The sequence below is a fragment of the Ixodes scapularis genome, unplaced genomic scaffold (genome assembly GCF_016920785.2).
Source record: "Ixodes scapularis isolate PalLabHiFi unplaced genomic scaffold, ASM1692078v2 ptg003156l_1__unscaffolded, whole genome shotgun sequence".
In the NCBI taxonomy this organism is placed as follows: domain Eukaryota; kingdom Metazoa; phylum Arthropoda; class Arachnida; order Ixodida; family Ixodidae; genus Ixodes; species Ixodes scapularis.
The window spans coordinates 1-26,668 of record NW_024610301.1 but is presented as its reverse complement, the minus strand read 5'-3'; the positions used below and the strand labels follow the sequence as shown (position 1 = coordinate 26,668).

General features: G+C 45.9%; 1 protein-coding gene across 1 annotated transcript in view; it reads left to right on the top strand.

Moving 5' to 3' along the window:
• The window catches only part of LOC121834690 (ubiquitin recognition factor in ER-associated degradation protein 1-like), a 45,078-nt gene extending 23,080 nt beyond the window's left edge, over positions 1-21,998 (top strand). Inside the window, exons 11-12 of the mRNA XM_042288418.1 lie at positions 17,352-17,430; positions 21,808-21,998. Coding sequence (XP_042144352.1) covers positions 17,352-17,430; positions 21,808-21,882 — 154 coding nt within the window. The 3' untranslated portion in view covers positions 21,883-21,998. The remainder of the gene's footprint in view (positions 1-17,351; positions 17,431-21,807) is intronic.
• The last annotated feature ends 4,670 nt before the right edge of the window (positions 21,999-26,668 follow it).

Genomic DNA, 26,668 nt, shown 5'->3' with positions numbered 1-26,668 from the left:
ACCGTTCAATGCAGGTGAACATCCATAAGCTTTGCAGTGCATTGGCAGGTGTGATCCATAACCACTGATAAGTGAGGCCGCACTGATTACCATGCCTCTTACCACAAACCAGCAACTTAACCTTTGGTCCCGAGCATTGCAGATATTGGAGAACTTGCAAAGGGTCGTAATGATGACAACCACACAGAATTTGGCTGCTAATCTTTTCAAGCTGTGCAATATTTTATGTACACATCGCGACACTGTTAGCGCGAACACGACGTCGGCGCATTTTCGCATTTTATTCCTAAATAGTATTAGCGAGCACGAAATGTTATCGCTTACATTATAGAAGTTAATGAGCTCTTTCCATACCAATAATAACTTGGATGACATCCTTTGGTTTCAAAGAGAAACACTCGAAAAACCGGCGATCGCTTGTTCGCGCTAACAGTGTCGCGCTCTGTACATAAGGCATGACTTCAATTTTTTTGTGATGTTTCTTGAGTACAGTATTATGGCTTTTAAGTTCTGAAAGGGACAGTGACACCCCCCAAAAATTGCTTTTATTTTTTGCCAGGCAATACATTATGGTGTCGGAAGACTACCCTATCAATATTTTGCGACAGCGTCACATATATTTTTTATAAAGTAAAAAAATGCAACTGCTTGAAACCGAAACTGGACTGGGGAAGAAGAAATATAGAGAAAGTTACCAAAAATCACATGGTTTCGCAACTTTTTTTTTTTCATTCAACATAGTTGCAGCTTTTTACAAGCCACGAAAAATGGGCATCATATTTTTTGTCTATATTTAGCATTGGGTGTGTGCCTTCGATTACCCACGACTTTGATTATCTTTGGTGATTGTGTCTCAACCATAGAAATCGGCACGTGACCATGGAGAAGAGGGTGAGTGCGACTCAAACCGTCCAGTTTTCGAGCGGAAAGAAAACGAATTTCGAGCCGCAAATTGTGTTGTGTAGCCGCCGCATTTGTTCATTTAATGGAAAGAGTGTGATTTTATCAAGAGGGATTAGGCTTTTTTCTGTTTTGGTTGCGTAGAGTACAGGCAGTTTCCTTGTTCTGGTCTTTTTAATGCTCATTTTGCGCCCTTCCTGTTACATCATGACGCTGTATTTAGTGCACATACATGGATCACGACAATTGTTTCTATTGCCACCTTGAATCACGAAGATAACTTTGTTGTTGTTTATTTTTTTCCGAATGGGCTGTGTTGTTGTTATTCATCAAGATAGCTATGGCATTGTGCCACGTGTGTGTGCACTAGATATGTTTGCTCGGCAGAATTTTTCAGTAAACCTTTTAGTTGCAAGTTAGCGCTCGTTTTGCGTTCTGCTTCTTCTGTGTCCCGTCTTTCTTGTGCTACTTGTCAGCGATCCGGAAAAACGTAATGCCGCGCTCCTTTCACTCTTTGCGCACCATCTCAGGACTCTGTGAACGAGAGTATGACTCTTTTACTCTGGAGCAGCGTGCACAGAAAGTCGCTTTTTGCTGTCTAGTGAAAAGAGCGCAAGCTCGTTGACTCCCGGAGCCGCTACTGAGCGCATCTAATCATCATCTGCACTGGGGTTTTGCACCAAAAGTAGTATAGCCTCATTTCACTAGGGCAATAAACAATTGTTCCACTAGTGCAACAAAACAGCAGCCGTTCCACTAGTGCAACAAACAGCAACCAACGAAAACAAGCAAAAGAGTACACTGGATAGATTACCTGTTTGTCGGAGCTCACCAACCCATCTGGCGCACACGACGTAGAGCACACTGAATGCATATTTGTTTTTCTAGAGGGACCTAAGCTGGCAACAAGACTATGAAATAGACAAACAAGCAGTGTCGGATGACACGGCTTTCGTGTTTAACTCCCTGGGCGAAATGCACACTGACAAACGCAGTATCGGTAGAGGGAGTTGGTTTTCTTGAGTAAGGATTTTAAATCAACCACTTCTTTATGTGTTGTTGACTCTTCGCGTGACCAGTGTGTTCACAACGCCATTTTACTCGCACCCCAAGGTATCTCTACCGCCAGTGTTTGCAGACATAATGGTATGAAAGATGAAGAGGATAAACCATAGCAAATGGGATCATTGTCACTTACAGGTCTGCAATGTTACTAGAACATTCAGTTGGGAAACTCGCCGTCGAAACTTGGGCCCCTGGGGTCCACCGAGACCGAGCTAAATACGACAACAGCGCCACTCTTTATCATTTGTCTGTACTGTGGTCACCTTGAGCTTTTAGAAAGCATGTTTTTGCGTAAAAACAAACGGAAAAGACTCTTTTTGTATGAAATTTATTGGAGTTTAGTACCAAATGATGGGCGCGTGGTGTTTTTAAAATCTTTAGGTTGCAGGGTTTTGCAGCACAATTAATATTGTTTTTATACAACCATGCCTCACTGGTGCTTTCAGGTAGCGCGTCCCGACCTAGGTGCATTCTAACTTCAGTAGTAAGTCGCGGTGCGTTCGCTGGGGAGACGGGGGTGGCACCCCTGTAACCTCTTCCGCTGTATTTGTTTTGGCTCAGCAACGGCCGATTAAAGCCAAAATAGAAGTAACGTACAGTTCCTCCAGTGGCCGCTGCGGGAGAAATGGCGGCGTTGTGTTCGTCATTAGCTCGGTTCTTGAGGACAGATCGGGGCCACTTTTTCAGATTAGTCTCTGTGGCAGTTTTCCAACTGAGTGTTTTATGGCGAATTCCACTGGTCGTTTTGGAGCGCGCCGGGATCGACTTTTCTGGAGTGAGCCTATTTCACTGGGCGATCGAAATCGAGGCGACCCCGTTCGGATCGTGTGCTCCAGTCCGGATTTGGTCAACTGATCCCGGCGCGCTCCAAAACGCCCAGTGGAATTCGCCATTAGTAACGTTGCAGGTCTGGTTGTGGAAGGGTTGAGAGGCTAGTCATTTTTTGTGGCTTGTGACATAACTGGACACTGGAGTATCTACAAATGGAAGCTGACTGGAGTCATTGTCAGCACAATAAGTAATTGATCTCACGTTTCATTGTATGAATATTTAATATTAAAAAAAAAAGTTTAATAGAGTATTAATAGTCTCATCGTGGTCCTCAGTACAAGTTAAGGGAAAATAAACTTATCGTCATATATAAGCCAGCCACAGTTCTGAGTGCGAAAATATTGTGCCCAAACCTCGCTGTCAGCGTTCTTTGGTGGGACTGCCGCTCTGCGATTGCGACAATAAAAGTCAGATGGGCCTATTTTGTGCCTGTCGGGCAATTGCCGTCCTTTTTATGTTGCCTCTCTCTCTTGTGACAGCACGGCGCTATGAGGTTTTAAAATTAATACAACACGACAAACAAGGACTTGTTCGTCGTCAACCGTTGATCGGAGTTTGTGGTGATACGTCAATGTCTGAGGTGTCCAGGAAAAAATCGCTGTTGGGCGTTCCAGTAGTACGACACAATTAGAAACGACCAAGGACATACTGACTTTTGGTTTGCAGCTAATTAACATGTATAATTCCTGAGCAGAACGTAAGACTATCAAGGGGAATAACAGTGAATAACCTTAATAAAAACATCAGCGCGATATCCACCACAATGAAAAGCGATCAGACTGTACCAAAACTCCAGAAGGACAAAAAACAGGACCAGTACCTCTTTTTTTGTGTGTAGAGCATGTAGAAGTTAAAAAGAGACGGACAACGCGAGAACGAACCCGAAGACTGTTCGAAGAGCACCGACTCCGAGCCAAGGAGGATTCTCCGAAGATAACGGCGCCATTTTGTCCATATGGTGGTGATGATGATGATGATGATGGTGGTCGTGTGTGTCGTTAGCGTCGTATTTGCGTGTTCCAAAATGCACTCGATCTTACTCTAGTGTTAGGTGTTTTTTTTTTTTTTTACTTAGGCGTTCTAAAACCTGACCACGTCCCACCGTTACTAGACCCGCGTCCAACGTTATGTCACGTGACACAACCCGCCAGAGCACTAGTGCGCCAGAGTAACTCGAATTAATTTGGAATACGGCCTTGGTTTCGTTGTTTCGTAACCATAGCGTAATTAATTATTTAAAAAACTAAAACATTTAAATTTAATTACTAACACTGTTTACAAGCGTTTATTTGATTTTGAAATCTACTTAGGCGCCTTCCAATCCACAGAAAACTGCACGCACATCGACATTATCAATGGCGGCCGTCGACGGTTAAGCTGCAGCTGCGCTCCTCTTCTGCACTATAAGGTTTGGAGTGTGTTTTCTACATATACGGTTTAATCGCCTAGTCGTAAAGTTTGCTCTGGGGAAGGTAAGAGTGGGTGACCATTGTCCAGGCAGGTGTTTCCGCTTCTCGAGTGCTCGCGCAACAAAAGCAGTGGACGTAGCTTCATGTACGTACGTATGACACCTTCCCCAATAAAGCTCGCGCGCACGGACGCACACAATGTTTTGTTTGAATTTCTAAAAAGCTTTGAACTCGCGCCAAGGGGTGGGGGATCATGGTAGCTAGCGTGAGCAACGCAAAAGGAATAAGTCTCTTAGCGGAACCTTATATCCCTTTTTGAGGCTTCTACGAATTTCCTTTACAATTTTAGCGCTCTGCCTACTACAAGAAAAAAAAAAAAAAAAGAAGAAGAGAGAGAGAGAAGACATCTGAACAGTTGAACAAATGAGTCAGTAAAGAAGAGTGTGACATAATTTTGTTGACATTAAGGGCTTCAAACTGGGAGAGGCAAGAGTTGATAGTACACTGAGTATACTGAGCACCTCTGCAGTTTTAAGCGTTAAACGTGTGGTGTAATGAACAACCTGACAGCACTTGAGCACCTGCTGTGCACCTGCAGCTCCCACATAGCTCGCAAGTGTCGCCATTGCTGGGTACTGACAGATTGTTCCAGTTAGTGGTTTCTTCAAACTACAACTTATGTGGTGTGAAGCTAACACGACGAACCGAACGCTCGCGGCGCATAAAATATTGGCATGGCTGAGAATGACGTCACATGCAAGCTGTGTACCGTAACCACAGAAACATCCCAGGTACAGTCAGCATCAAAATGAGGTGGAGCGACGGCCAGATTCAGCTTACCCCTGACGGGATAAGCCGTGTAGAGCAAGACTGGAACAGGCTGCTGTGATTTTATGCAAGGGGGAGGTTAATGGTAATGATAAGCTGTGCATTTAGCCAACAACAACTGATTGTAAACAAAGAAAACATGACAGGCGTGATGATGCATCAAAACCAACAGCTGGCCCTGCAACGAGTTCTCCCAACCTTGGAGCCTCGCCTATGCATGAAATCTCGGTGGTCCGTTCCAGCCTCGCTCTCAGTGCTATCGCGACAGTGGCACCACATGTGAGATTTTTGCCACTCCGGCCGGTGTGGCGACAAGCCAGCTCATTTTGATGCCGCCTGTACAAGAGCGAATCCAGCCAACGTGTTGAAAGCCCATTGAACAAGCTGACCTAGCAGAGACGATTGTTGCACCTTTAGCAACAAATACAAAAATCGCACAACCGAATATGCTTACTCTTTGGCCTCCCATCAGCAGGAGGATGGTAGGACTCTTTGCTAAAAAATCACACTTCATTAATGTTACGCCCTCGCTAGCCTACACAAAAGCTGGTTACATTTTGAACAACATATTACTCTGATCATATCTAACAAAACTGATGTACACTGACTATTTACACCTCCACCCGCCCGCTAAATTTACCAGCCGTGTTTATTGTTTTTATCATGCCCTAGACTTGGAAGCAAGCCCTATAACACCTTCCATGTTAAGACCCGAAATCACAGCATGTGTGTGCTTACGCTAACTTCCTACCAGTCCAGACGAAAGATAGTTGCACTCTTAAAGGGGCCCTGCAAGGACTTTTTTTACTGGTTTTTAATTTGCACCGAACCTGAGCGCATTGAACGTAGTAACTCGAATTTCGCTTTATTTTAGAAGTTATAGGCAAATTAAAATTACAAAAACAAGCAAAAAATAACCTCCTTCATGACGTCCTTGGTCGCTTGAGTGGCCGTGAACTAGAGAAGGGGTAGCGAGCTCAGCGAGCGCTCACGGCTGCCGCACTCCGTTTTGACGGCTCAAGAGGACGCCACTAAAGCATGTTCTGGATATGAAGCGGGCAGCCAGGGTGGCTCGCAATACATGTGCTGCGCAATTAAACACCAATTCGGCATGACATTTCATTGGCCACAAACGACAGCAAACATACGGTAAAGATCAGTTCAGAACAAGAGCCACTTCGCGCTGCCATACCGCGCAACGGCCAAACCGCAAGCGAAACCTGCTTCGAAGGCCTTCAGAACGCTCGGAACCGGTTGTATCCTCGAGCCGGTATACAACCACAGCGCCGCCGCGTACATCCGGGACCTTTGTAACTCACTGCTCGTTCGTGCCTCATCCCACTACCCTTTTCTAGTATGCGCAGCCTTTTCCACTGCTTGGTGGCGGGTATGTGGACGGGTCATTTCTTGTTTCCGTACTTTATAAACTGCATTTGTTTCTTTTCTGATCTAAAATACTGAACAAAAGCTACTTTCATAAGTGATTGAAACAGTTGTCAAGATGTGGAAACCACAAAAAAGGTAGATGCTTAAATATGATTGCCGGGCCCCTTTAACAAACCACAAACTCTTACAATACGTGAAGAATTCATTAGATGCCTCTGCCACAAGTGTTATGCACAGGCTTAAAGTCGCTGGTGCAAAAATGATTTCATAGAGATGCCCCTGTGCATTGTCTGTTTCATGACATTGGCTGAGGTGGGGGGAGGGGGCATACCATTTTGGATGGTAAGAGCGACAACCTCTTCTGTCACCCCACACAAACCCTTGCGAAGGAAAGCAGATAGCGCTATGACTTTGCTGCGTAACTTGAGGCAGGGGCTTGTAGAGAAGCAGAGAGTGAAGTGTCTTCCAATACCAGCTATGACACTACCGTAAAACACTGATAAGAAACTACAGCAAACAAAACCACATATAGGCATGACTTGCCAACATAAACCCGTGTACCGTAAAATCCTGAGCAAGCGCCCACTCAAAATTTCTAGACATTTCCTCAGAATTTAGGGATGGGTGCTTCATAGGTCATCAATATGCAAAAAATATGTGTCCAACATATGGAAGGTTACTTAAAGAAGGGGATGGACAACAATGACTTCCAATAGACAATATGCGAAATTGTTTGAACGCCTGGCAACACTCTGTGCGCTGCCATCTTTGTTGCGTCGAGATTTCTCTGCTGTTTGTCACTTTCATAGCGTTGTCGGTAGCAATTGCGGCCTACTGCTCATTCTCATCGCTCCTCATTCACACCTGCGAGCTAAGGGTTAGTATTGTTTGACGCCTTTCTTGCGCATGTACATGCTTATTGCCACACCGGTCGCTGGTTTCTCGCCGCAACCAACATGGCAGACATAAACTTCAGCTTGAAATTTGGCTTTGAGTGCCGGCAAAGGCGCGGGCACGGGCTTGGGCTTCTGGTTTTCGAAAGCGCTTTCTCTGCGCGAATGTTTGTGCGAGTAAAGGATTTTTCAGAACTACGCTTTTGCACCCTGGCCTTTGCCAGCACCGAAACCAACTAGTGAGACAGAGCATGCTCTTCGGCGCCTCACTAGATGGCACTATGCATTTCGCATATTGTCTATTGGCAAATGCATTTACTGACCCGAAGTTCACATATATAGGTGAAGGAGGGAAAAGGGGAAAGTGAAAGCTGCCAGAGTGACAAGAGAAAAAAAAGTAATGTTTCACCCTCACCTCTTTTTCCTTCTCCTATATATGGTAACTTCAGGCCAATAAATGTTGTTGCAAGTTAGAAGTCATTGTTGTTGTCTGTCCCCTTCTCTGTGTTACCTTCCTTATGTTGGATACTGTTATCAAATCGCTTATTTTGTACTTAAAGGGGCCCTGCAATCATATTTAAGCGTCTACCTTTTTTGCGGTTTCTAAATCTCTTGGAGTTCGGGCAAGCCAGCGGGCACGGGGAGAGTAACTAAATATCAGTGCGCCACATTTTAACCGGACGACGCGGAAACCTCCTTCGCCGACGGGAGCGACCCACAGTACCGAAAGCGCGCAAAATGTGACGTCTTTGGTCCTGGGCTTACTACTGGTCAGAGCCGCTAAAAGCTTCTTTTTAGTCGAAATACAAAATGTAAGTGGCGCGAACCATTTTAATTATTTATAAAAATAGTTTTTGTTCAGTATTTTAGGTCAGAAAAGAAACGAATGCAGTTTATAAAGTACGGAAACAAGAAATGACCTGTTGACATACCCGCCACCAAGCAGTGGCACCGACACGGAAAGGTCCCGGATGTACGAGGCGGCGCTGCGGTCGTATGGACAGGAGGATCCGACCGGCTCCGAGCGTTTCGAAGGCCTTCGGCGAGAAGCTCTGTCTTGCGGTTTGGCTGTTTGGCGGTATTGCAGTGCGAAGTGGCTCCCATTCTGAACTGATCCTTACCCCATGTTGCTGTCATTTGTAGCCAATGAAGTGTCATGCCGAATTAGTGTTTAATCACGCAGCAAATGCAATGAGAGCCGCTCTGGCTGCCTGCTGCGTACAACCTATTCAGAACGTGCTTTGGTGGCGCCCTCGCGCTGTCGACACGGAGTGCGGCAGCCGTGAGCGCTCGCCGAGCTCACTACCCCTCCTCTAGTTCACGGCCACTCAAGCAGCCAAGGACATCATGAGGAACGTTATTGTTTGCTTGTTTTTGTCATTTTAATTTTCCTATAACTATTAAAATAAAGTGCATTTTGATAAAAATAAAGTTTAACTAAGTTACTACATTCAGTGTGCTCAGGTTTGGTGCAAATTAAAAACCAGTAAAAAAGTCCTTGCAGGGCCCCTTTAACTTTGTACAAAAATATCCTTAGCCTGTTTTGCAAATGTTGCAAAAAGTGGCGGTGGGGGGTTATTGTTGCATGGGCAGATTCTTAATATTTCACGGTAGGTAAAGAGAAAAAAAAAAGTGTCTGTGAGAAGTTGAGGCAGCTATGGTCGGAGGTGACAACAGTGTTCTTGCCAATCTCCTGTTTAGTGTCCGGTTCCGTGGTACTTGACGTGAGGCACCCACTCTTGATGCGGAAGTGCAGATCATGTACCTGCTTGCTCCTCTTGGTGCCGGAGCCTTTGGAAGGGCTGCCGGCGGACACTGGACCTGCGCCTCTAGTGATGTCCGGTCGACACCTGGCAATCTCTGTGGGCTGCACCTTGATGCATCGCCCGTGCTTCCTGGCACTGCTGTAGGCCGCTTCCAAACCAGGTGCAAAGGAATCGCCTGCAGCTCCTTGTGCGCTTCATTTCTAACAGCACCTGCTCCAGGCAATGGTACCGCCACTGTTCTTATTGAATCTGCTGCAGTACGTCAGCAGCATCCTTTGAAAGAAAGTATCATGGTGTATCTTTTACTAACAACCCGTTCAGGACCAGCTAATATTCATCCTTTCTTTGTTCCTCATGTGTCACTACTTTCCTCTCCTTGCAAAGTTCCATCCTCTTTTTCAACTACTGCCTGTTAAAGAGACTGTAACAGATATGTAGATAGATAATTGACAGTTGCCAAGGTGCTGCAGAACAAAAACATTGTGCAAGTTTTAGCATGTACAGAGAATATCATCCCATGAGTCGACTATGCCACACTTTCATACGATCCGAGGGCCGTTTTGAGGGGGTGCAGCAACCGCAGACGAGCCTGGAGGGGCCTCATCACGACCAGCATGTGTCAAAGGAACCAATTAGAAGTTCCTAATGGTGGCCGTGTAACCCATTAACATTCATACAATATTAACACAAAGTATGGTCTGTGACATATGAGCAGGGAAAGTAGGCAAAGTTTTTCCATTACCTTGTTGGGTTAGGAAGTTCCCAGTCCATGATCCATGACATATTCGTAGCTTGGAGGTAGCTTTCCAGCCACTGGTAAGTATCTCGGTCACTAGTGAGAGTGACGCGAAGCACGTCGATGTTGTCAATGCAGTTCTCGGTGTCCCATATCTGTCCACCTCGCACGTAAAAAATCTCAAAGTCCATCATCATCACAGGTAGAACGAATAATGGAATTCAGCTGCTGTAATGCAAAACCTTGCAATTTTCACGCCCTCGTGTCGGTAGGCACGAGTGTGTTCGCTGCTTGTAGCGCGCATGTTTAAATTTGCAAAAATAAAAATGCATGTGAGCTTATTAGTTGTAAAGGCTGAACTGCAAATTGTGCTAGAACTCTGATTGTATAATCTGTTTTCTTTAATTGAGAAGTTCTACTGAGGGGCGTCTGCTTTTTATAAATGGCGGGGCGTGCTGGCTGTAGCATGTAAGACCTTGCTGCGCAATCACGTAGAAATACAAGTTGAACAACATATTTAGACTTGCTTTGGTGTTGTATGATATGCTTTACTGGTGCGTTATCATAAATTATGAAACAATGCTTCCCACACTTGCGGGAACAGAATCTGCTCTAGAATCTGGTTAAATAATGCATACTCATCGATATCAGTAATGGTAACAACTATGAAAATAGCAAGAAATAGGAGGCGACATACCAACTCAAGGCGGCCAAACAAGAAAATCCCAAGTGAAGCCAAAAGTAGAGCTCGCGGTCGGTGGGAACGCCCCTGTGGAATTAGGGAAAGGACTCATTGTTTTTTAGTGTAACAGAACATGGTTTATTTCGAGTGAAAACTGATTTCAGTAAAGCAAGCGAAGGCACGTCCACCTTCGACCGTCGTTTGAACAAGAAGGGAGAAGTGGCCCCCAAGCGTGGGTAAAGAGGGGGGCTCGTCATTTATGACCCCGCGGTGGGGCGCGCTCTCCCTGCGGCTCCCCGTCCCTCTTCGCAGTTTCCTGAAAAGGGGCCGGTGCCTCAATCTCGGGTCGTCCTAGTCGTTTGCCGCCCTTTCTTCCCTGCTCGGGCATCTCCAAGTTCTCTTCTTTTTATTTTACAACACGTTCCCCCCAAAATGACAGCGTCATTTTTTTTTTTTGTCCCGTTATGCAATTTCAAGAGGGTGCAATAACTGGACTATAGGTTTTTTGAGCGTTGACCCTCTGGGCATCTTGAGCAGGCATGATCATACTTTGCCGTCTCTTCCCGGAAACACCTGCTGGATCCTAGCGAGTCCCCACTGCTGTCGGGGTCGCAGGCCGTTGCGAAGAAGAACCAGATCACCCCCTTCCAGCAGTTTTTCTTGGCGTTGTTTCTGGCTTTGCACATTCCTCAGTTCCGCCATGTACTCTTGGCTCCATCGGCGCCAGAAGGCTTCCGTTGTCATCTGTCGGTGGGTCCAAAACCTGCGAAGGTTGGTGTGAACACCTTAGACATCTTTCCTCCCTATGCTTGGCTGCGTCGTCAGTCGTCTGCCCGTTAAAAAGAAAGACGGACAGAGTGGCACGGGCTCTTTGGGTTCAGCAGGGCAGGCAGCTGTTGCACGGTTTTTTCTTTGCAGAAGAAACAGCTACCAAGTTTCGTTCATTTATGCAGTAATGCTGTGGAGGATTGATAGCGTTCTTCAGGACTTCCCTTCTTCTCGTTTTTCTTCTCTGCCCTTAATCCACGTGGCTGTTGCCTCGTGCCTATAGCTTGTTGTGTAGCTAGGTTCCCGCGGTTCTGGACTTCGACTCTCAAAAAGGCAAGCAGTCGTGAGATTAGTGGCACGATACCTCGTTCAATGGTGCTTGTCTCCATCGGCCGTTCCCGAGAGTCCTCAAATCTCGTGGACATCCCACCAGCTGAAGCGTCCAGCGTCGACACGTCTGATGCCTGCTCGTTCACGATCGTTCTGTTAAAATTCAGCAAGATTTCTTTTGTCAGTGCACGGTAAACCATTGGAAACAGAGGAGCACCAAAGGTCTGATGCTTCTGTCCGAGTGCCTCCAGCCTTTGGAGATGGGAGATGATGGTGTCGTAGAGTCGACGGAGACCCCGGACGTCGTCGGCGTTTCGCACTGGCTGTAGATTTAGGAGCTTCTGCATGTGTGTCTGAACGAGGATGTCCTCATTTCTGAAGCGTTTCTTCAGCAGAAGCACCGCGTCCTCGTAGCACCGTGATGTGAGAGGCAAACCCCTGATGGCACTTGACGCCTCGCCGGTCACCGCAGCCCTGTGGTACCCGAACTTGTCGAAGGTATTACTTGCTCGAACTGCTCCCAGAACTCTTGCCAGGAGACGCTTTTGCCGTCATACTTGTGCAGCTCGAGCTTCAGGTGCTTCACTCGACAGGCAGTCGTTGTCGCGTTTCCGTTGTTGTGCATCGCCGATGAATCCGAATTTTGTGGTGCCCTTGCTCGGACTTCCTTCAACTCTTCCTGAAGTGTTGCAATATAGGTGAGGACCTGATCATTGTATTCAATTGTTTGCACAAAGTTTTGCTCGGCTTCTTCCGGCACCAGTGGCTCGATGGCGGCGTCCACCTCGTTCAGTTGGGCTTGGAGGGCACCAAGCCTTGCGGAAAAGATGCTGAGGTTCTTTTCGTTTTTCTCATTGCTTTTGATGTATGAATCAATTTCAGAAAGGAGTTTGGTCACCTGTGTTTGCAGGGCAGTTCGTTTCCCCTTGAGTTGTTCCATGGTCCGGAGCTCGTTGCCTCAGCCGTTGGCGAATCCAAGATGGCTCCTGCCTTCTTCTCGTTCGTCTTTTTCCCTTTTCTGTCGTTGGATGTTCTGCGTTGAAGTCACGTCCTAATTTCCTTCATTCCCGGGTTTCGGCACCAACTTTTTAACAGTGTGGAATTAGGGAAAGGACTCATTGTTTTTTAGTGTAACAGAACATGGTTTATTTCTAGTGAAAACTGATTCAAGTAAAGCGAGCGAAGGCACGTTCACCTTCGACCGTCGGTCAAACAAGAAGGGAGAAGTGGCCCGCACAAAGCAAGGTCCAAGAGGGGGGCTCGTCATTTATGACCCCACAGTCGGGCGCGCTCTCCTTGCGGCTCCCCGTCCCTCTTCGCGGTTTCCTAGAAAGGGGCCGGTGCCTCGGTCTCGGCTCGTCCTCAAAGTCGTTTGCCACTCTCTCTTTCCTGCTCGGGCATCTCCAAGTTCTCTTCTTTTTATTTTACAACAGCCTCTAAAGGCGTCCTTTCTTGTCTATGGAAGTAGGAAGCTTCTGGAGGCGACATCAGGTTACCAGGGGTGAAGCCAGAAGCGTGGAGGGACACGCCCCCAATGATAACCAAAAACCAAGAGATGCTATTGGACAGCTGTTGAGCCAGCTCCCCTTTTCGTCCACAAGCGTCTCTTGGTTTTTGCTCATCGTTGGGGGCGTCGTGTCTCCTCCACAAGCTTCCTACCTCCATGCGAAACGGCGCTCTGTTGTTTGCAGACCAGTGGCGTCGCTGCGTTTCCATAGGAGCTAAGCCTTTTTCTTTCTTTACTTTTTCCTCAGGTAAAATCACTCTTTGCAAATTTTACAAAAAAAATGCACCATCCGTGGGCAACGCTGCACAAAGTCGTAGAGCGATAGGTTAAGAAAGCGAATTTTCCGGTCGATTTAAAGAGCCTGGCGTCTCCTTGTATCACCCTGTAGAATGCTTTCTTGCTGCACTTGTGAAGACAATTGTATCTGTTTTTGTATTTTATCCTCGCAGTACATGTATTGCAGTATTTGTGCTCCAGAATAGGTTTTCGAGTATATCTGACCAGCCCTGGCTATCTTTTTCCTGGTGGGCAGCTTCTATATAGCATACAGATGGTCTTCGTCCCAAATTCAGAGGCTAGAAGTATTCGATTTCATGTGGCAGACTACCTACCGAGCAAGTGCCCACTCAAAATTTTGAGATAGTCACAAACCATTGGGGGATGGGTGCTTGTTAGGTCATCATATTAACATGTATATATGTGTACTGTGCACATTTTTTTTTCTTTCTTTCAAATGTTATAAAATTTGGGGTTGGGCACTTGGAATGGGCAGACGCTCTAAGCACTAGAACAGCGACCACGATCATCATTCTTGACCCCAAGTACACATGGTTTAAACTTTCAATGTTATTTTACACTAATAGGTATGGGGATGGGTTAAACTAGTTGGTACGTGTCTGTTATATGCATTGGCTTGTGCAAAATACACAAACACACACAGGAAGGAATGGGGCTCTGACCGCTGTCTACAAACTAAGGCTTACTACTCCTTCCTCTTCATTCCTGTTTACTGGGACCACTAATAGTGTTCACTTTTTTTATGGCTACTTAAAAATGATTACCCCTCTCATTGGATTCATATGTGCAATGTTTGACAAGTAGTGAGCCTGCTTAAAAATAAGCAAGCACATTAGAAAAGAACCATGCCAGTGTGTAGTTTTACTTTTCCCACATCATTTTAACAGCAATCCATCGAGCTTGGCATGTTGTAAAATTGTGAGCCACCATTGTCGAGAAACATCACAGAAAACTTGGGCGATGTGACTTTCCTCCAAGACATTCCAGCTTGTCTCACTACCTGCCCCGCAGTTCCATGAATGTGACTTAGAACTCTTATGCCTTGGCACCCTACTCACTGGATCTGGCACCATCGGACTTTCATCTATTCCCTGCGCTCAAACAAGATCTTTAAAGACAGCCGCTCCAGCAAGGAAGCCGTCATAGACGCTGCACGTGAGTGGTGTGAGGACCAAGAGAAATTACTTTTTTCTCAGTGGGTGGGCTCCACTAGAAGTGCATAACACTCAAAGGAGACTTTGCAGAGAAATAATAAAGGGCCATTTGCATGTGACAGTCCCATCAAAAATAGGCTCACTACTTCTCAAGCTTCCCTTGCAGACAGGTTGTGTACCAATCTTTAACAACTTTCTACAGTACTAGCCCACAGTTCTTCGTTATGCTTCATATTTTTTGTTGGGCGTATTTGCGCGCCTTGTGTTGCACTGCCAGTGCTCGTGATGTAAACTTGCTTTCGTGCTTGCCTGCTCGCAAGTGCAATGTGCCTGAAATAAATGGATGGATTTCTAAAGTTGTGTGCAGGGAGTTTTGTTGTCGGGTCTGCTGCATATATAGTCGACCATGCTGATCATCTGAGAATGTCTTGCCTCGTATATTTTCCCTACTGGTTTCAGAAAAATTAGGCATTCCATGATTTGACTGCACATGGCCCAGTGGAGGTCATGCAGCCAGAAGTGTCAGTATTCTGTAGTGGAAATTTGGGTTGATGGAACCTCGCAAGTGGTTAACATCACCAAGTTTGGAAAAGAGGGCAAACTGAGATGAGAGTGCTTATTTTTGTAGCTGCTGGAAACAGAAACGTCAATGGCAATGTGCCCAACATGTAGTGCATCTTTTTGCGGCTGCATTTTGAAACCCTGTTGCTGAAGCAAAGTTCACGCTGGCTGACCTCGGTTTCCCTTTATGTCTAGACTACCTATTCACCAATGCCAGGTGCCAGTTTGGCCAGCTTTTTGTAGTCGCAAAGAAAGATGGAGCTCAGGCAGGCAAAGCCAGCCCTCGCACCAGGGGGCTATGTTGCACGTTTTGGACTCCCAGGAGACTAGGGAGAAGGAAGTGACGTCAACGATGCTCGCTGGATGTTGATTGGTGTAGTCGCTGATGACAGTATCTGCAGAAGTTGCCAAGACACGTTCATTCACACCTACGTCACTTCCTTCTCCCTAGTCTTCTGGGAGTCCAAAACGTGCAACATAGCCCCCCTGTGTCGAGCACAGGCTCCAAGTCACTCGGGCAAAACTATCCGAGGCTTGCGGACATGTGTGAATACAATCCTTTGAAGATATTTTGAGGTAAGCATAGCTAGGACAAATCTGACACCTGCTGTCTGCAGCATGCGTACGCATAAGAGTGGGCATGTGGGCATATCACATTGCAGAGGCTAATTGGTAAGCACAGCGAGGACGACCCTTGACATCAACCAATTCGTTCACACACGTGCCCAGTCGTCGCTGCAGGTGAGGACGATGACAGTAGATGGCCAGTCGGCTTGTGGAATATTTTCTCACTGCCCGCTTCCTTCGCTAAATTTGTAACAATCGCTACGTCACTTCGCGTCACTCCACTGTGGGTGTACGAGTGCGTGCACGCTGCCCGCGGACATGCTTCAGCCCCTCGAGTGATCGCGCAAAAAAAAAAAAAAGCACTGGTCGAAGCAGCTGCGTTCACGCTTTAGTACCGTTTCCAGTGGAGCACAAAAAAGCTGACATCGGGTATAGATCAATTTCGCCGCAGGGTTACAGGCTTGACAATGCACTTCTCCATTTCGACTAGCTGCGGGGAGCGCGATTGATTCTCGAAGAGGCGTGACAGTGTATATGCAAAGCACAATTCAGACGTGCACTCGCGGTCCAGATCACCGCTTGTGCTCCGTTGGCGTCTCATACGTACCTGGCGCGATTCCTGTTGAGGCCAGCAACGGGCGAATGATGTTACACCCGTGAATAATGCAGCCAAGCGGCGAGTTGGGCATCGCTGTAGGGCAGACTACACAACACCGCAGCGGCGCGTCGTTCGAATGAAATAAAACATTAGCTACACTGGATGTTTTAGCGAAAGCCAAACGAGCTGGGTTTATTTCCAGGCCGTAAATGACTTCGGAACGCTGGCAGCGGTCACGGGTCCTTAGGCCTAAACACACCCTTCCGCCCTGGAGTACGCGAACGTTACGGCAGAAAGCATAAAACGGCCGTAGCGTAGCTGCCCAGTCAGCATTGAGACCTGTGCGCGTATGTTATCCAGTTTCACAGTAACGATACCTTCCAATATCTAGGACTGCACCAATGCACTTTTTCGACTGGGGCGTGGAGTACTCCAAAACAAAACGGCAGGGCGTCTGCTCGCGTCGGCGGTAGCGGGGGGGAGGGGGGCTGCACGCAGCTTAGAACAGCCCGTAGCGCGCGCGTACCACGTGACTGCGCCAGCCAATCGCGGCATTCTTCCCTTTTTCCTTTCCTCCTCTCCCTCCTTCTTTTCTCTCTTGCGGGGCTTTGCCGTGGGGGGTCTCACAATACGCGGCCCGGCATGCTGCAGCTCAGCATCTACGCAGACAAGCATTACCAAAGCTTCGCCCCAATCAACATCATTCACCACGTGGAGATGCGGTTGTTTTTTGTCTATTTCTAGTATCGAATGTTTGCCTTCGATGACCCATGACTGATTTTCTTTGGTGGTTGTGTCTAAACCATAGAAAAGCGGCACGTGACCATGCAGAAGAGAGTGAGCGCGACTCAAACCAACCAGTTCTCGATCGGCGGTTTTCGGGTGGAAAGAAAATTAATTTCGAGCCGCAAATTGTGTTCTGGGTAGTTGGGTTCCCATATGTCATGTACAAATAAAAACCTTGGCGAGCATAAATACCCTGTCAGTGTCCCTTTAAACCTGGTGCAAATTTACTAGTATAGTCACTGGAGCATTTAAGGAAGCTCTGAACTCTATACGTTTCCACATGACAGAGGCATTCCCGACTACGACTACGAAATTGGGACGCTGCGATTTATACGGACAGCTAGACCGGCACAAGAAGATCCTGATGTGAGTTGGAATCATGGGTTTTCTTGGGGGTTCACTTGATTTAATGGGCACCTCTACAGACAGTGAAGTGTTATGTGTATTCGGTGCAATAGAAAGGCTGCAGTACTATAAATATACTACTGGTGTGTTTGTCTTTATACATATTCGAAGCTCTATTATACAGGGTGCTTAAATTTAATTCAAACAAATTTAAAAAAAATAGAAGTGGTATGAGTTACCCGGGTGTCCTCTTCATCATGTAGGTGTATATCAGGCTCAGCAGACATTAAATAAGCAAATAAGAGAGGTAAGTTGACAAATTAACTAAAATCTGTTAAATATTTGTTTTTAATATAGATTTTATTGCTCATGATGCAATTGCAGTATTGATCGAACTTACTCTGAAAGGCCAGGACAATTCAAAGAATTTTTAAAAAGTAATTGTTTTTTTTTAGATTAACCATTCTCACGTTTTTTTCGCCCAATTCCAAAAGTTCCGTGCAAAAAGAGCACCGCAAACCCTGCCCACGATAATGCTTAGGAGAGCGACACAATCATTTCAGTTGCATGGCCACCATTTCTACAGTGTGCCGTGGTCAAATGCACCAAGTATGTGCTTCCGAGATGGTGACGACATGATTATAACGACCACTATGTCATTCTTCCAAGCACCATTGCTTGGAAAAGTGGGCAGGGCAGGGCTTGTAGTGCTCTTTTTGCACAGATACTTGGAATCTGGCAAAAAAGTGGGAAAACTGATGGATGAATATCTAAAAGAAACCATTACCGTCTTGCAAATTGCAATAGTGATTACCGTCAATGCTCCCATAGCACCGTGACCGATATAGAACCTATTGAAAGTTCATTGACAAGTTTGAGTTAATTTGCCCACTTGCCGCGACTGTTATTCATTTATCTAATGTCTGCCAAGCCTGATAAACACATAGTGAAGACAGCTTCTTCGTAACTCGCTCCCTTTAATAAAAAAAAATAATAAAAAAGGTTTTAATTAAAACTAAACACCCTCTATGTACACTTCTTGGTTTGTAGTACTGTAAAATACCGGGGAGCACCCGCCCAACTTTTACTGAAAACTGGGTTAATCTAGACATGGGCACTTGTCCAATAAAATTGGGTGGTTAACGTGTAATTTGCTGAATTCCCAAGTTTTTGAAAGGTTAATAGTGCGCGCTTGAACGAAGTGGGCGCTTCCGCAGTATTTTACGGTACATCATAAATTATATCTAACTTTCACATTATGTTTCTGTACAACAGTAGTTCTCAACCCTTGATGTTTCGCGGACCCTTTGTGGGTTGGCGGAGGTGTTGGAGGGCCCCGTTCGTGGTGTGGTGAAGGGAAAGTCATAGGTTAATTATTATAATGGTTTGACAAATGGATAAAACTAAGGGCTGGCGTGAAGTAAACTTCTTTTATTGACTTACAAACGAGAAAACTCGCCCAAAGATTGCAATGTTTCTTCTAACTCTAAAAAGAAAATGTTTACTGCCGGGCTTGAATGATGAGGCGGGGCTTCACCGACCCCTAGAATGCCTTTGCGGACCCCCCATTTTTTAGAACCACCGCTTGCGGCTGAGATGGGATGTTTGCAAATTGACGCGTATCAAAAGGATTTTGTGGCTTTCATAAGTTCTTGGCATATCCTCAACCGATTTGGCCAAAAGCACACAGTGTAAGGAAATGCCCAGCATTTTGGTGTGGGCTCAGAAATGTATATAGGACTAAAATTGCTGGTACTCCCCCGGCAGACAATACGTGTGGAAACGCCCAATCTGGCTTGTTTCTGCGTCTGCGGTTCCCACGAGCACCGTTACATCTCAATTTGTCAAAGAGTCTGAAGCATGGGACCTCAACTTCGCACTCCGTTCCTAGTTCGGTCCAGGGCTCTCTCAAAAACTGGCGGGTACGGCAAAGAAGCATGAAGGACAGTTTCAGCTTGTGTTCTCCATGATAGCACTTAATAAGCAGCGGCTGTTCATTGAGATTAACTTGAGAAAAATTTAAAGCTTTATTTCCAGACAAATTCAAAAGCTTAAGTGAAATTCGGGGTAATGGAGTTTTAGTAGGTGGTTCCGACGACTCCAATAGCAATACCCGATGCTCCGCCGCCACCTTTGCGCACGCATCGTATCATTATCGGGAATCCTTATCCGGGGTACACACCTGTCAAGTCTCCCTTAGTATTACCCGGGAGACTCCCGAATTTTGACCATTTCGTATGATTCTATGATTGACAGAAAATCTCCCTCAAAACGCATGTTAACTGCCCCCTCCACTGCACTCCGGCATTTCCTAACACATCAAGGAACATCACCAAATTAGTAACCCAAAAATTAGGCCGAAATAATTTTTTTTTTACAAAGTTATTGAATTTAGATTTTTGGCCCTTACCCTTTTTTTTAAACTACAAGTCTCTACCGGCAACAATGAAGAAGTGACACCAGCGGAAGGCAGGGGTCCACTTTTTCGACTGTAAATTCGTTCCCAACTGATAGCAAGCAGTTTGATGGTGTCAAATGAATGCTTTGGAAGCTAGCTCCGGCACCGGCGGAACAGCACGAAACAAATGCTCGTCAGAGTCCATTTTTTTTTTAAATTTCCCGCTCGACCCGCTAGCCTGCCTTCCCTTGATGTCGCAACACTGAAAAGAGCGGGTATATTTGAATGTTGGTTTTTGGCATCATTTTCGTTTGCCTATTTCACAATAACCAATGTGAATTTCATGATACTAAATACTATAGTGGAAAGGGTAAAAGCAGGGCATTCACAAAATATAGCTAGTTATGGTAGCTCACAAGTTCGAGAGTACCCCCCTTTAAACAAGCGTTTGCCGTCGCAACAGATGGCAACACTGATAGCGAGACTTAGCTGTAATTGTGTTTAACAACGAAAAGAGGGAACCCCTGACGATACAAGACATTGTAATACACCTTGTTGGAAAATGCAAATATCTAAGTCTGGCTCAATGAGGGAAGAAATTATCTAGAGGAGAAAAAGGAGAATATAATTAGAAAAGGGAAAAGGAATTCATCTATTAGGAAGCTCAAGGCACTATGGAACTATAATAGATATGAAGTGGTCCGAGGTATATGGAAAGGAGTGATGGTACCAGGACTGTCTTTGGGCAATGGGGTACTGTGCATGAAATCAGAGGTTCAATCAGGATTAGGGATTCGATAAAGGAGCTTAGGCAGATTGGCACTGGGAGCACATGGAATGACACCGAATGAGGGAATACAGGGTGACATGGGCTGGTTGTCTTTTGAGAGCAGGTAGGCAATAAGTAAGTTGAAATTTGAACAAAGGTTGACCAAAATGGATGATGCGCGGTGGGCACTCTTCGAGGCGAGAACAAGAGTTTTGAGGACCAGAACGTATAGGGCCAAATTTCAGCAGACAGACACATTAGGTGCTGCCTGCCATAATAAGAGCGAGACACTAGAGCACTTGGTTTTGAAGTTCACGGGGCTTTGCCCTTCCCTCTCTAAAAGGGTAACCGATTTGGCCGGGGCCCTGGGTTTCACTGGCGACGAGCAAAGGACGGAAGAGAAAAGGATTACAGTCACAATGAGGTGCTTAGAAGATTGGTGGAAATTATCTGGGGAAAATTAAATGATGCACAACTAACTAGCACAGCTGGGGGCAGGCGGGACAGGAAAATTGGAACTGCCTCCCATGTGGCTCCAGCCCGAAGTCTCAACCCTGTCCCCCTGTGGGTCCGGTTCTGGGGTAACGCCGACAAGGTGACCACTCCCTCGCCGGGAGGAAGAAGCAGGGGGTGATGTTTTTTTAGATTTTTCTGCCCAATCTCCCAAAAGTTATCCCAGTGATATCACACACTGCCTGGTGGTAGTTAGGGGCAGAAAATTGGCTTAGAAGGGTGGGAGGAATCATATGTTTGTCTTTTTAGAGTTCGGCTAGGTGGTGCAAACTACCGCCCGTTAGAAAGGGTACAGCCGTTTACATCCAACATCCATCCCTCCATGTATTTTGCTAGCATGAGCAGTGCAATACAAATGTAATAAAGTTGTCTTTATTTCTATTCATTTTCAATATTTATTTTTAAAAAGACTGCTACCTGGCTTAGAAAACCTCCCAGATTTAGTTTCTCCAAACTTAGCAGGTATGGGGGTATCAGAACAGCCTACTAAACTCTTCAATATGTGTTGGTGACTATAGAGAATTCTAGTGTTTGAGGAAAGCACATTTCGATTGGCACTTATCTGCCACTTGAGCAGACAGGTAAGATCAGATACCAAAAGCATGCATATGTAGAATACCAGTGGCCGCAGGGCTGCTTTCTGGCGTGGTGCATCTTAGACAGTTTTAAAAAGCAGGAACCTCTTACCGTACACAATTCTTTCTGTTCCTTTCTTCAGAGCAAGAACGAAGAGCAGTTCGAAGCCTTTTCTGGAGAAGGACGTTCGCTCAGACAGCAGAAATCCAGGAAGTAGAGGAAGGGGTGGGGAAAGGGGGGGCATTTGGCACATATTTATTCTTTAAAGACCAATTTTGGGAACAGCAGGTTGAAAGTGGTTTAAATAAAAGTGACTTGAACACTGCTGCACAACCTTCCTGCATATCGGTCTGAAGTACTTGCTGGCAGTTTTCTATGGACTACTATAGCTGAATATGTTTTTCATATCATTTGATCAAACAAAAGTTTTGGTGGCCTGTTAGTATACTTGCTCAGAACATTGTGGGCTGTAACTCTCCGGTGATTGCGACACTAAATCGTAACTGTTAGCTCACTAATTTTAGAATTATATCTTAAAAGGCCTCTGAAAATAAAAATAAAAATGTTGTTCTTAGCAGTTTGGTTGAGACACACATGTCAAAAAATTAATTTTATGCAAAAAGAAAAATTTTTTAGAGCAATATTGACGGCGCGAGACACGATTTAGTCGGCAGTCATCTCATTTCAACTTGTTTTCTCTCTCGGCATTTCGGGCGCATGGAGGAGAGGTGGATCGACTTTACCTGCACGACCAAGATGGTCATTCCGGAATGACCCTTGATGTCATGGACTTCGCGCGCAGAATTTCAAATAAATCTCTCGCCGTCAATATTGCTCTAAAAAATTTTTTTTTCGCATAAAATTTATTTTTTGACACGCGTGTTTCGACCAAGCTGTTTAAAAAAAACTTCTTTTCTTTTTTTTTTTTCTTCTTAGGGGCTCTTTAAGTTGTCAGGGGGATTAGCAGCATCCAACAGTATATCCTTACATACCTGCCAACTCTTCCGAATTTTTCGTAAGATGTACGAATTGAGACCAATTTTACGATTTTACGAATCTTGCCTCAAATCTTACGAAAAATATATATATATATATATTTTTTTTCTTTTTGTCTTGTAACTCCGTTGTTGGCGGTAGCTTCACCGCCACAAGAGGACGATAGGTACCGTCCACAGCAGCGTCGTGGTTTTTACTATCCGTCTATCCGGTGGCCACGGATCGAAAGCCAATCCAAAGCTCAAAGCCTTTGTTCGTATGTTCGGCGGTGCAGGGGTGCACGTTGGTTCGGCGTGTTCAGACGTCGTTGGGCCTCGTTGTTTCGGTCAGTTTCGAGGCGAGAAGTACGGCGTCTGTGTTTGTTGCACGTGTAACTGTAGCATTCTCCTGGTCACTTTGGCTTCGCGGCGCAATGCTGAACTCAAAACTTCAAAAGAGGTACTTTCGGGTATTCCTGAAGTCCTACACGTCGAAATTTCCGTGCTTCGTGCCGCCCAAAAAGCGAGAGAAGTTCGGATTTTGGAGCACGTGCACGTGTGATGTAAGCGCTTCGCGTAACCCCCCCCCCCCCCCCCCCCCCCCCCCCCCCCCCCCCCCCGCAGCCGTGGGGACTTTTACGAATTTGGAAGTCCACAGGTTGGCAGGTATGTCCTTATTGCTTTTGCCTGAAATTGTATTTACCAAACTTCATTTATGGCGTCCCACTGCTAATTTAAAAATGCTAAATTGCATCAAGGGAAACAGACAGGAAAGTAGCTGAAGTTGAGTGTAATGTGCCTATACTTCATTTCACCTTGCGATGAACCGCAGAGGGCACTACAGGCCATTGAAGCCATTCCATTGCTGTGTCAGTGACGTGTGACTTTTGGAAGGGGGTGCAGTGATGTGTGGTTTCATGACACGTGTATGGCGCTGGATTGACTGGGACGACTTGTGGCATCTGCTGCAGTCCATTGTAAGGTGAAACGGAATGTAGTCCGAGTGCTGACCGTGTGAACCATACCCACATTGTTCCTATCAGTTCAGTGCTATGATTTACTCCCTTTGTTCTGTGCTGGTGGTTTATGAGACTGGGGCCGAGCTTAGTGGCATCTTATCACTTTCATCATATTTGCACTTGGTCCAGTGACATGGGCAAACATTATGTGGTCCTCATCTGTAGTCCTACTGGACAGATATCCCACAAGCTGCTCGTAGACGTGACAAATTGCATGCCTTGGCAACCTTTCTCACACTTGAGTATCACCAACTCGTAACAAACACATGATTCTGTTAATACTTTGGTACTTGGTGCTGTTGCTTAGGTTGCCAAAAGGCTGCTTTTGTAAAGCTGGTGCTGGTTGCTAGCTTGACTTGTGGTACTAGATCGTTCGGGTTTTAAACTCGTACTAAAGGACAGTGAAATTAGAGTAAAAAATGCAGGCGAGCTGGTGCACATCCATGTTGAGAAACTTTGAGACCAGGAACCGAAGGGACAAGGACGACACCGCCTCATATGAGACGGTGTTGTCCTTGTCCCCTTTTGTTCCTGGTCTCAAGGTTTCTCATAATGAAATAGAGGACAGACATGCATTACCAAGAACGAGGCAGTGGTCTGCAAATGTTAAGGTATTTATTGCCTACACTCCAGCTGAGTATGAAAGCAATGCTCTTATGCCTCTTAGAGGCAGCTGCAAGAACATCAACTGCTGCCATCCACCTATCTTACAAGAGCCGGTGCCGACAGAGTGGCACTGGCCAGTATACCAGCCCGCAAGGCCAGCAATGCTCCAGAAGGTAACCGGCACTCTTCGATGTTTGAAATACAAAGAAAAAAAACCTAGTCATAGCTCCACTGTACAAATAGGTTGCTGTCTCTGTGCTACCCTTTTTGCACCTTAGACTGTGCTGGAGTTTTTACGAACTCTTGATCAGCTTTTCAGGATGTGCAACAACTGAGGACAAGCACAGTGGGTAGAGAATGAGAAATATAGGAAAGAACAATTTCACAAAAAAATTGGGCCTCGTCGTAATTCGGTCCCTAACCATCTGGTGCATGTCGGCACTGGTCACATGGCGAAGCTGTGGGCGAGAAAATTACCATGGGAAAGCACTGTCTCTCTCAAGGACTTGCTCGACTGAAGCTATTTTTATGGTTTGTTTGCAACTTGAAAGCTCTACCACAGGACGTTTTCTGCCTCCAATGCGTTTTTTTATCCTTTTTAATGAAATACAGACCATAATGTTATTTCTCTGGGCATTTAGGAATGATCATGGGCTAGTCCAAATAAACTATACCGCACATCTCAAGATATGGAGACAGTTTTTGTTCCTTTCACAGCTGGTGAACTCTGCGTTGAAAGCTCGCAGTTCTCCAAGCAGGTGTGGGCATGGCTCTGCTGGGTCTTTCTTGAAACGCAGACGACACTAAAAAGGTTTTGTGTCCCGTTTCAGATGACTGTTTCGCCTTCGTAGTCTCCTTTGCTGTAGCCCTTGTACCTGTGGCTCTTGAGGACCGAGGCGTGATGGTTAACGCCATTCTTGGGGTTGTTGATGACTACCAGCGGCTTTGGTTCCCAAAAGTCTGTGGGCTGGTCGACGTCCATCTGGGGCTCTAGGGCTTCTCTCACTTTCTGCATTTGAACGAAAACGTGCTGTCAGATCTTGTGAGCGCACAGCGAAATTTTGTAGTTATTACTGCGGTATTTAATCTGTAATATGCCCTTTTCAAAAGGCTTAAGCAACACTGGTGGCTGCCATATTTTGGGCATTACTTCCTGCGCGAAGCATGTGACTGCAGCCGAGTTCGTGCAGACGCAGCACTCGTGTCGAATAGATTTGCACCTGAGTATGCGCCGAACGCCGACGCGGGTGCTCGTGTTCGATGTATGCACAAAGTGCGTGTCCTAAGTCTGGCGGTCTCAAAACAGCTACTGGGGAGCGTTCACTTTCGAAAGGGGTATCAAAGAGTATGTCAGTACTTTTGCAGTCACTGTGTCACAGTTTAAAGATGTTCCTTGTGAAACGTTTCTTTTCTGGTGCTTAGTTTGCGAACGCTCATGAACCTTTTCTGCCACTGTCCCTATTTTCTTGCATGTAAGCGAATCTTCATTAACATAATTTGTTGTGTGTGTTGCTAAAACGCAGAAGCATAGAGAGTGGCTTCGTCGACGACAGTTCAGCAAGTGTGATTTGGGTCATATCTGGGTCTCGTAAACCCCTGCTTGCTGCTTTTCTTTTTTATCAACTCGGAGTCGCCCCGGTGGCATTTACCGGGTCCATTCTTGGCCGTTCACACTCACTGATTTGCCTCAAAATTTATTCAACACATTAATGTACTAGTATTACAAGTCGCACGCAATAGTTCGTTTTTTCACGAAGGTTGTTGATTTTCTAGATTTGGTGTGAGGTTGAGGGGCTCTGCTGGCAGCACTAAAAACGTGACGTCAAATGTTGTAATAGGAAGAGGGGGCGACACAAGTTCTTCCCGACGCTTACAAGAAGTTTGATGGTGTGAAATGACTAGTGGGGAAGCTCAGACCAGCAAAACGAACAAAGCGCGCAAAATACCATATTTTTATATTGCGTGCTCAACCCAAGTTCTACAACCTGTAACGTGTCCCGATACCACCTAGTGGCTAAAAGACGAGGCCTGAAGATGATGTCATCGCTAGTGGATCCCGCACCCGTCCCAAGTGGCAAAGACGCTGAAGCTCGATGAGAGACGCCGCAAAGCTGCAGACGCGTCCATCTTGGCGTCTCTGCGTACTAGCGTCACGCGCGTAGTGAGACGCTACAAGAAGCGATGCTGATGACATTTTTTTTTTTTTGGAAAATGGGGGGGGGGGGGGGGGGGGGGGGGGGGGGGGAAGGGTGAGGGGCAGGTTTCGTTTTCCCAAGTGAATGCACCTGGAGAGCTCAAAAAAGTTTAAATGTTGGTTTTGGCCTAACCTTCCTGTGCCATTTTCTAATCGGATATTTTTAGGTTAAAGATAATAAAGAGCAACGTTGGGAAAAGTATAAAGCCT